General features: G+C 36.6%; 1 protein-coding gene across 1 annotated transcript; it reads left to right on the top strand.

The window, feature by feature from the left end:
- The first annotated feature begins 683 nt into the window (after nt 1-683).
- Nap1l3 (nucleosome assembly protein 1 like 3) lies at nt 684-3,348 on the top strand. The gene has a single exon (XM_026412352.2). It carries the CDS (start codon nt 1,041-1,043, stop codon nt 2,664-2,666), a length of 1,626 nt encoding a protein of 541 aa, XP_026268137.2. The 5' UTR covers nt 684-1,040; the 3' UTR covers nt 2,667-3,348.
- The last annotated feature ends 8,624 nt before the right edge of the window (nt 3,349-11,972 follow it).

Here is an 11,972-nt window from a genome sequence, read left to right as displayed (position 1 = left end):
TATATGACAGCTTAAAAAGAGAAATATAATTTTAAAAAATGGTGTAACTGACTCACGGCAACATGGGTTCGCAAACCTTGTAGATGGATATAAACCAGGCTTGCCAAACATCACAGACAGCACTTATTAAATCTGCTACGTGGAATGCAATATGCCTGCTGTCTAGCCCCTCCCCCTCTGCCAATAAACGACTCCCCCTTTTTTCCAGTGTAAAAAACACATGCTCACAGGATATTTAGAGGAACTCAGGTTTGTTTTTTTAATCACCCAGAGTCCTACAACCTAATGACGCTATTCAGAGCATTTTCATCCAATTTTTTTTTTTTAAACAGCTTTTTGTTAAGAGGCCCGTGACCAACTCAGGATGGGCGGTTGGGAGAAGGAAAACACTCCTCTTTTTCCCTTGTTAGGAACTATAGCTGGCATTTTTACCTCGTGTAACTATTTTTTTTCTCTTTGAATTATAAAATTATAAAGAAAAAAATTCTGAGTGGGGGTGGGGGAGAACGTCTTCCAGGGGTGTGTGCCTCCGCAACCAAGGAGCATCTGGGAAGGTGGGTGGAGCCAGGGGGGGGGTGTTGCGGTAGGCCATTCGTTGGGCGTAGGGTTTGTCAATCAAAGTTGCCCAGCGAATGAAGAACGAACTAAAGGCACACTGGGAACGAAATTAACAGGAGATCTGACTGCAAGGGGAGGGGGCTCACGTTTCGAGCCAAGAAAAGAACTCAGGATCTCACACTGCGCCATTGGACTGCGGCACGCCTCGGTCTGCTTCTGCTGCAACAGGGAGAGGCCCTACTCCCGTGGCTCTCTCCCAGGTCTCCATTGCCGCTGCCGCCTTAGAAGCTGCTACTACAGCACCGCGGCTTGCGGCTTGCAGTCCCGCCCCGCCCTGAGCTGCCGCAGCGGTCGCCAGTGCCACCTCCGCAGCCCGGGCCCTCACCGTCGCCAGCCAAGCATCCGTGAGTCATTTTCTGCCCATTTCTGGGTGCGCGGTCTCTGTGGTAGTCACCACCTTAAGAGGTTTGCGGGATTGCAACATGGCAGAAGCGGATCTTAAAATGATCACGGAACCTGCCGCCCAGGGGGTTGCTGAAGAAGAGATGGCTAGCTCAGCTAGTGATTCTGGGGACGAATCTGACAGCAGTAGCTCTAGCAGCAGCACTAGCAGCAGCACTAGCAGCAGCAGCAGCAGCACCAGCAGCAGCACTAGCAGCAGCAGCAGCAGCGGCAGCAGCAGCAGCAGCAGCGGCAGCAGCAGCAGCAGCAGCCACAGCCGCTTGTATGGAAAGAAGCGGGTACCTGAGCCTTCCAGAAGGGCGCCGCGGGCTCCCTCAGGGACAAATTTCGTGGATAGGCTGCCCCAGGCAGTTAGAAATCGTGTGCAGGCCCTCAAGAATATTCAAGATGAATGTGACAAGGTAGACGCCCTGTTCTTAAAGGCAATTCATGATCTTGAAAGAAAATATGCTGAACTCAATAAGCCTCTGTATGATAGGCGATTTCAAATCATCAATGCAGAATATGAGCCTACAGAAGAAGAATGTGAGTGGAATTCAGAGGATGAGGAGTTCAGCAGTGATGAGGAGGTGCAGGATGACACTCCTAGTGAAATGCCTCCCTTAGAGGGTGAGGAAGAAGAAGAAATGCCTAAAGAAAACTCTGAGGTGAAGGTTGAAGAAAATGAAGTTCCTAAAGAAATTCCTGAGGTAAAGGATGAAGAAAAGGAAGTTCCTAAAGAAAGTCCTGAGGTAAAATCTGAAGAAAAGGAACTTCCTAAAGAAATTGTTGATGTAAAGTCTGAGGAAAAGGAAGTTCCTAAAGAAATTCCTGAAATTAAGGGTGAAGAAGCAGATTCTACAGATTGTATGGAAGCAACTCCTGAAGAAAAAGAAGATCCTAAAGAAGCCCTCCAGGCAAAGGCAGAACAGGAAGAAAAACCTAAAGTAACAGAGCCAAAGGCAAGGTCTGCAGTAAGAGAGGCTCATAAAAGAGTTCCTGAGACAAGGCCTAAAGAAAGAGTGAGTATTAAAAGAGCTCGGAAGGGGAAACCTAAAAGAGAAGATCCTAAAGGCATTCCTGACTACTGGCTGACTGTTTTAAAGAATGTTGACAAGCTTGGGCCTATGATTCAGAAGTATGATGAGCCCATTCTGAAATTCTTGTCTGATGTTAGTCTGAAGTTCTCAAAACCTGGCCAGCCTATAAGTTACACCTTTGAATTCCATTTCCTACCCAATCCATACTTCAGAAATGAGTTGCTTATGAAGACATACATAATAAAGTCAAAACCAGATCACAATGATCCCTTCTTCTCTTGGGGATGGGAAATTGAAGATTGCAAAGGCTGCAAGATAGATTGGAGAAGAGGAAAGGATGTTACTGTGACAACCACCCATAGTCGTACAACTGCTACTGGAGAAATTGAAATTCAGCCAAGAGAGGTTCCTAATGCATCATTCTTCAATTTCTTTAGTCCTCCTGAGATTCCTAAGATTGGAAAGCTGGAACCACGAGAAGATGCTATCCTTGATGAGGACTTTGAAATTGGTCAAATTTTACATGATAATGTCATTCTGAAGTCAATCTATTATTATACAGGAGAAGTCAATGATACCTACTATCAAGATGGCAGAGATTACGTAAATAGGAAATACCGAAAATAAAAAAGCTGGCTGAAAAAATTTTCAAGAATCTTAAAAATTCAAGCAAGCAGAAGTGAAGCAGGTTTATGTAGCCTTGAAATAAATGAAAACCTGCCCTATAACCTGAACACTATTACTCTTATAAATGTCTTGTGCTTTCCTATGTTCTTAGCCCATTTAAAAATTGTTTTATAAAGTGTCTTAAGTATCAGTTTATTCTATTGAGCCTGTTATAGTGTAATATTCTTCAAAATATGTAAACTGTTGTTAGTTATTTAAAGCATGTTAGTTTGGTGCTACAGAATGTTGATTTTTGTGAAATCCTTTTGTCATGTTCCTCTTAGATTGTAGCTGTGAAAACTGTCAGAATTATTAGAAAAATATTTGCTTGGAAAAAAAAGTTCCTGAAGTAACAATGCAAGGGTTTTATTGTTATTTTTTCCTTTTTCCAGCCCGGAAGTCTAAGGGTTTAAATCTGCTTGCACTAGCTGTGCCTTCATTAATTTGCTATAGAAATACACTACTTATTGTTAACTAGAACAGTGCATTGTGAAATTTGACTGCTTGAAAAAAAAATGAGTATACTTTTAAGAATGTCTGTCAAAACTACATTTGATTTATATGGATTTGTTTATGTGAATAATAGTTTATAAATCAATCATAATGAAGTTATTGTTTACCACTAAGGTGTTAATATGACATAGTATTTTTTAAAAAAAAGTTTTATCACATTGTGTAATTGCATACTAAAGGTATCACATTTTCTTTGTATTATGTTTTACTTTATCTTTCACTGAAAATGATTACATTATTTGATACTTGTTTCATAATCCTTTATTGCAACCTCAAATAAATAAATGTCAAATAAAGTGTATGATGCTATTAAAATCTAGCATTTTCTCCTAATTATAAAATTGTGGTACTTAGCTGAGAAAAAGTAAAATTTAAAAAAAAACATAACTTTTTAACATTCTGATATATTTCCTAGATCCTAGTTTTTTTAAGGATGCACATTCAAGTTATTGGAAAGAAATGGGATAGGGGAGGGGGGAAAAGAAATGGGAGAAAGGAGAAAAATGGAAGCAGAGGAAGGAGGTGAGGAGGGTGGGAAAGGGGAAGATTAGGGGAGGAAAGGGAAGGGGAGGGGAGGAGGGTAAGAAATAGAATGGTGGGGGGGAGAACTCTGGGAAGGAGGGGGAGGAAGGCAGGGATATCTCATCCAAAATGGCCAACTGTTTTAAGTTGATTTTTTTTTCCCATGACCAGAACCACTGTTCACCTTGACTTGACTTGACCATGGCTCTATTTCTCTTATAGGTAACATAATGGTCTCATCTCCTATGTGCTGTACTGTGTAGCTGGTTACAGGGTAATTATATCCTGAAATTTTGGTTTGAGACTACTAAGAGAATAAGGCCCTTTAAACTCAAAGGGCCTTTAAAAGGGCCTTAGCAAAGAACTTTGCACTAGGCATGAAGTCATAAGCACAGCAAATGATAAAGTATTATCTTATTCACATTCTGATATTTTCCTTCAAGATTTTACAGGAAAGAAGTATGACAGGAGGATGACAGATTGAAGACTTTCTGGGTCACCAGGTTAGAAATTAGCTAATAATCTTCCCAAATCCCATCATATATAGTTTTTTAAATTTTTTTATTGATTTAAAAAAATAAATGACAGTGGAATGTATTACAATTCTTATTACACATATAAAACACAATTTTTCATATCTCTGGTTGTATATAAAGTATGTTGACACCAATTCATTTCTTCATACATGTACTATGGATAATGATGTCTATCATATTCCACCATCCTTGCTAGTCTTCTGCCCCCTCCCTTTCCCTCCCACCCCTCTTCCCTATCTAGAATTCATCTATTTCTCCCATGCTCCCCCTCCCTACCCCACTATGAGTCAGCCTCCTTAAATCAGAGAAAACATTCGGCATTTATTTGTTTGGAATTGGCTAACTTCACTTAGCATTATCATCTCCAATGCCATCCATTTACCTGAAAATGCCATAATTTTATTCTTTTATTGCTGAGTAAAATTCCATTGTGTATAGTTTAACATCTTGCTTTTGTATTTGCTTAACAATATTCTGTCCTCCCATGCATATAAATGTAAAAAAATGCAAACCATGATATTCTATATTTAACACATGATGTATACTTTGATCTTTATGTTCTTTGTGATTTAAACATCAGGAAGCAATTTATTGATTTTAGCAAACTGTTGAACTTTTGAGAGTGCTTATTTTAATTCTGAGATTTTTGCATTCATGAAGGACAGGATGGAACTGGAGACCATCATGCTAAATGAAATAAGTCAGACCCAGAAAATCAAAGATTGAATGATTTCCCTGATATGCAGAAGCTAGTTCAAAATAAGGAAAAAAGAAATGGGTGGGTGGGGGATCAAAATAGAAGAAAGATTAGTAGAGGAAAGGGATTGAGTTGAGGGTGAGGGAGGAGGGACAGGATAAGGGAAGAACAATAGAATGAATGGACCTAACTTTTCTATATACATATATGAATATACCACAGTGAATCTCACCATCATGTATATTCACAAGGCACTAATTTTTTTAAATACTATAAATAGCAGAAGGATCAGTACAATAAAGGGAAGAGAAAGGGGAGGGAGGGGGGAAGGGAAGGGGAAGTGCTGGGGATTGAATTAGAACAAATTATATTCTATGCATTTATAATTGTATCAAACAATGCTATGTGTGACTAAAAAGAACTAATAAAAAAGAATCCATGCCTGGGGTTATGGCTCAGTGTAGAGTGCTCACCTAGCACATGTGGGGCCCTGTGTTCCATCCTCAGCACCACACAAAAATAAATAAATAAAAGTATTGGGTCCACCTACAACTAAAAAATAAATATTAAAAAAAATTACTTTTATGCCAGATTTATTTTTATGCCAGGGCCAAAAAGACAACTATAACCATTATGGTGTACCTGGCTCCCTGTGACTGGATAGGTTTCCAAGTTAGATATATACCATGCTTGCCATACATCACAGATAGCAAACCCTTAAGACTTTTAAAATGGAATGCAAAATCCTTATAGCCTCTTAGAACTCTTACTAAAGTATTTAATACCACCCTCCTCTGTACTCTTCATAATTCAGAAAATAAACACCCAGAAGCACACTACACTAAGATATGCCCTGCCTGTATATTGGTGAATTTTCTCTCCTTCATTGACTCAAATGGAAAGGCAAATTAAAGTTGGATGAATGTAAGAGAAGCTAATTGGAAAAACAGTTTACCACTATTTTTAACTTTTAGGTTGAAGCCTAGAGACGGATGTCAAGTAGGTACTTGAGGTATTTCTCCACCAGTAAAGTTAGAATTCCAGAAATGCAAGTGGTCTGTACTGAACACTTAAACCCCTTTAGCAGGTTGAAGAAGGTAGGTAGAGCTGGGGAAGTAGTTGGGCTGAAACATTTATTGGGCTGCACGTTTGTCTATCACACCTGCTCAGTCAATGAGTAATGTTGCAAGGAGAAGCCCAGTGGGAATGAAGCTAATGAACTGAGGCCAGAGGGCCTTAGAAGTGCTTTACTGGGTCTCTTTCTGCATGCTCCTTCTGGTGCGCTGTTTCTTTTTGCTGTGACCCAGAACTGAGGCCAGCTGCCCCTTCGCTGTTCCCAGCCCTACCCAGGATGTGGCCGCTGTGGCTACCCCCTCTTCCTCTGCAGTTGCCGCCATCTGCTCTTTAATGAGTTCATTCCTGTCCTTAGTTAGGCACTGAGTATCCAGGAATCACTCTGAAATGTTTGTTATTTTCCTTTAATTTGGCTGACTGAGATAACAAGGGACTTTTTCATAAGCAGCGGCAGCAGAGGCTGCTGAAGACATAATGGGAAAACTTGAGTTGAGCAAAGAAAATGTCAACACAAATGATGCAAATGCCTCATTCTGACACCTAGAGTGCTTCAAGCCACTGTGCCACACTGTCTCCCCATGCTGGTCTATTTGCCCTTAAAAACTGCAGGAGTAATGTGTTAAGATGCTAATCAGGAATTGCAGGCACTGGGGGAAAAGTGTAAAAACCCTCTCTTGTGTTTGAGGCTCCCTGCGCATGTATAGCATGTATAAGGACATTGTTCAGTTATACCTAAAGATGACAAGCAAAATATTATGAAAGTGAAGTGGTTTTGAGTATCAGGGATCCAGATTTTGAGGTGACTGGTAAATTTGAAAAACAAAAAGAGGGATAAAAGTTGTAAAAGTGAAAATTAATTAGAAAAAAATCCTTTAAATAACAGCGTATCTGCTGACTTTCTTTTTAAAAAAGTTACACATTTATATTACATTTGATGAAATAAATATTTCAAAGCTAAGGTGATGAAAAAGATAGCTATTGTTAGATAAAATTTGATCCTTTCCTCTTTGAACATTAAAAATAAAAGGGGGATTATGCTGGGCATAGGCGCCTGAAATCCCAGTGACTTGAGAAGGCTGAGACTGGAGGATTAAGAGTTCAAAGCCAGCCTCAGCAAAGGTAAGGTGCTAAGCAAGTCAGTGAGACCCTGTCTCTAAATAAAATACAAAATAGGACTGGGGATGTGGCTCAGTGGTTGAGTGCCCCTGAGTTCAATCCTTGGCACCCCCTCCCCTAATAAGAGATTGTGGTCATGATTCAGATTTGTGAAGGATATCAGACCAGAAGAAATAAAGAACACCCTTCTAAAAGCAAAAGTAATCACCTTTTAAATGGAACACTCCAACCCCCAAAATGAGTTCTCAAAACCTTTATTTTCTATAGTTTTCCTGAAATCTTACTATGCATGAAAGTGGGACCTATAGGGGAAAATGTCATATTCATTTATGACCTTGTAATGACTAGAACTTAATTAACTGCTTTTCTAATTCAGAGACAAGAATTGCCCTTAAAGGAGAGCTTTTCAACTCAAGGATTAAAGCAAAGAAAAAGGCTGGCTGAGATCCTGACCCAACTATTCATAAGATGAAAAAGCTGACTTTTCAAGGTCTGGAATATATTTTGAACATGGGTTTAGAGAAAAAAATATGACATATGGCTTGGTGAAACAAAGTGCATAACCTGTAGTATAATAATTTCAGCAAAATTATGCATTATTTAAAATTTTGTTTTGTTTTTGCAGAGTAAATTTTTAAAATATCAAAGATGAATTAAGTATTAAAACACATGCACTCAGAAGAACACCATTCTTCAAAAGATATAGAATGCAGCAAATTCTTTAAAGTATCTTTACTTTTTTTTTTTAAAGAGAGAGTGAGAGAGGGGGGAGAGAGAGAGAGAGAGAGAGAGAGAGAGGTAGAATTTTTAATATTTATTTATTTATTTTTTTTAGTTCTCGGCCGACACAACATCTTTGTTGGTATGTGGTGCTGAGGATCGAACCCAGGCCGCACGCATGCCAGGCGAGCGAGCTACCGCTTGAGCCACATCCCCAGCCCAAGTATCTTTACTTTTTGCCATGTAGTTTAGTCATTCTTGTCATATAGGTATTAAAGAGCAATGTGAAAATTCTTAGTTCTCATCACTAAGGCTAATACTTTGGGAAAAATATACTGGAGAAACCAATGTAAGTTGGAAGGGTTTATGTCAACTTGTACTCCATGTGCCTTCATTATTTTGCTTTAAAAATATGACATATATAATACAATGGAACATTATAAATTTTACCATTTAAATAAAGCAATGTTGAGCTAAAAATTTATAGGAACACACATTAATATAAATTCTCTTAGATTGCTTATGGTTTCACATTTTACATGACTCAGCTGCTTAAAAAGAATAAACAATCATAATAAAGCTATTTCCCACATGGTGCTAATAAAAGTGTTGTGTTTTTCTCTTTTACTCTTTAGTTATTTAAACTAAGATGAATAAACTTATTTTCTTTGTACTATGCTTGACTAAAAGTTATCATAGTATATTTTATTACAGTTTCTTCTTACTATAAATTTCTTATATAAAATGCGTAGAAATTTGGGAGATATACTGAGAGGCATAAAATAATTTGAAGCAACTTTACACTGAATTTAATCACACTTTACATGAAAATATCTTTCAATATCTTTATTAGCATGGTAACTGCTGTCAATGTAAAAGCATAACTATTTTAAGGAAATAAGAACATAGTTTATTCTGAACCAAATATTAGTAATCATTGTCCTGAACATGGAATCAAGTTATCCTGATGAAATATTACACTGTGGAAGACATTATGTGAACTTTCAGAGTCATAGAAGAAAAAAAAGTAGCAAATCAATATATTCAGCAATTACATTGGTGGGAGCATCAGGTAGGCAGGCTAAAGAAAAACAGGAAAATCTCTTCCATAGATTTTAGATGCTATAGCATTCTCAGCTTTAGTGTTGGTGGAGGCTATAGGTCTGCTAAGCTTAGTGATACGTTCCAAGAAGTTTACATAATACCCAGGAGAATATTAGGGCTGATACAAAAGTTAAGATAAATGCCTATTACAGAGCTTAAGAAAGCCCAAGATTATTCTGGCTCTCCATCTACAACATTCCTTCTTTCCACAATCATGATGTTCTACTTAGCCAAGGTCAAGCTCTCTGTAGAATCTTTAATACATAAGCAGCTTTTCCAGAAAACTTCAGTTCATATGAATATTTTATACCATTTGTTTTTCTATTATATATATATATATATATATATATATATATATAATATTTAAAGACCCTTTTCATAACACTTCATTGTTTTTAATATACATTAAAAGAATATACCATAATTTCTTTTATTTTTTTCTTATGAGTATTTAGGCAATAGGTATTTTCCTCTTCTATTAATTATAAGCACTGTTTTTAGAAAAAAATGTTGCGTATATTTTTCTTTTTTTCATATTTTTCTTTTTCCATGCAGGAGAGTTCTAATTTTTATATAATAACATCTTTTTTCTCATTTTGGATTTTAGGTATTTGGGTTGAAATTATTTTTGCGCATGTTTTTCTAGTAATATTATATTTTTGTTTAACAATTTAATCTTTATTGAATAATTTAGATGTAAAAATTAAGATAGCTATACCACCTTTTCTCTCTTAACACAACTAATGGTTGTTTGAATGATATTCATTGAATATTAAACATCAATGAATTTAATAGCTTCCTTTCTTACCCAATTCATTTCCTTATAGTTTAGGATCTATTTATGGACTTGCTCTTCAGAGGTGTTATTTTTGTACCAGTATAAATCTTTTAAAATATTAATTTCTCACAGACCTTTTACTATCTGGTAATAATTGTTATTCATAAAACTAGCATTTTTTTTAGATTTTCTTGGATATTTTCATCTGATTTTTCCCCAAAATGAACCTGAGTCTCACCTTTTTTTTTCAAGTTTACCCCCACCTATCAAAACCCATTAATATTTATGATTAGGATTTATTTGAATGTATAGTTAAATTTACAGAGAATCAGGAATTTTATATTATCCAATCTTCTCATCCAAGAGTAAGGTTTATCTTTCCATTTTAATCAAGTATTTCTTATATTATGTAGTAGAGTTTTCAATTGTGTGTGTTAAATGGCTTATGAATATCTTTGAGAAGACTGTTTCTCAATTTTCCCCCTTGTCTGCCTTTTACTTATGCAATTTTCTCGTTTTTAATCACCTGTGTTTAGGAATTGCTTTTTTGTTGTTTATTTGTTTATACTTGGATAGGGTTAACTGTGTGTTATAGGTAAAAAGTGGGAGGAAATGAACTTTCACATCTCAGAAGCTTTGATTCATATTTGTCTCATATATTATCTCTCTCCAAATTGTCATGTCTTCTGCTGGAGGCCTTTTCTCCCTGAAGTTAATGGTGTTCTTTCTTTCCTCATCCTTCACCATTGCAATCTTTGGAATGAACTGTAAGGTCAAGATTCCATGAAATTTCTTGAGTCAGAGATGTTTTGTGAGGATGATATAGTTAATTTCTGCTCAACTGAAGGGCTAACATCTCTAAGGCTACTTGTTGCTTATCTCTCTCCTCATATTGAAGCAGTCTCTGGATGCTCTCAGAAAATGAAGATGATATGCTGGTGTCATTTCCCTTTTACTTTGCTCCTCTTCTGTGTTCTGGAGCTGTTTGCCTAAGGGATCATTCTTTGCTTCTATTATTGTCTGCAATAGCTTTAAATCAGATCATCTGGGTTTGAACACTTGGAATATGAGCCCTTCCTGAGATGGATGGAAGCAAGCATTAACTTAGAATCCTGTACTGTTTTATCCAAATTTCACTGTAAATTCCAGATATTCTTTCCAGTGCATGCACTGGAGTTGTGGCTATTTATTTGATTATTGAAAATTATTTACTCCTTGAATTTTTATTCAGATGAATATGATACAACAGCCTGGATTGAGAAACATAGGGAACATAAGGGGAATTTCTGAGAAGTGAATATATAGTATTCTCTAAATGTATCAACTTTAGAAAACTTTCTGCAGCACAGCACTAAAAGTTTTCCTAAGTTACTAATGTTCTAGTTAAGGTTGCTTTTGACCAACTACATAAGCTAGTCCAGAATTACCTATAGGTAAAAACATCCTTTATCACTATTTTTTCTTAACCTTTTTGAGAGAATCATAGATCCATAGAAAGTTGCAAAAATATTACAGGAATGTCCTGTGTACCCTTCGCTCAACTTCCTATAATGGTAATATCTTATATGGCTATAGACCAATACTAGGACCAGGAAATTAAGAGTGGTACAATCTATAAGCTTTATTCAGATCAGACTGGATTTTATATGCATTATTGTGTGTGTGTGTGTGTGTAAGCAACTGCATTACACATATAGATTCTTGTAACTACTGTTACAATCAATATTAGAATAATCTCATTCCCACAAAGAAATTCCCTTTGAGTAACCTCTCCTGCTCCTGTCTCTAATTCCTGACAACCACCAACTTGTTCTCATTGTTTAAATGACAAAATCATACAGATGGTTATATAAATGGAATGGAATTATACACCATGTAAACTCTTCAGATCTATCTGATTTTGTGCAGTATAACAATCTTGAGGTCCACCCAAGTTGTACTTATATGCATACATTGTTCTTTTGATTGCTGAGTAATATATTCCATTTCATTAACCATTAATCTCCAATTATTTATAAGAATTTGACCCAGGTCTGTTCTTTCCTCCTTTCTAAAATCTGAAAATTTAATTTTATCGATAGTAAATATGTTTACTGTATGCAAGGTATATACACATTATTACTAATGTAATCCTTAGTATAGCCCTATTAAGTAGATACCATTATTTTCTCTGTTTGACATGAGGAAACTGAAATATTGAGAGTTTA

This window comes from Urocitellus parryii, chromosome X, assembly GCF_045843805.1.
Source record: "Urocitellus parryii isolate mUroPar1 chromosome X, mUroPar1.hap1, whole genome shotgun sequence".
NCBI classification, from domain to species: Eukaryota; Metazoa; Chordata; class Mammalia; order Rodentia; family Sciuridae; genus Urocitellus; species Urocitellus parryii.
This window is presented reverse-complemented; position numbering and strand designations above follow the sequence as displayed.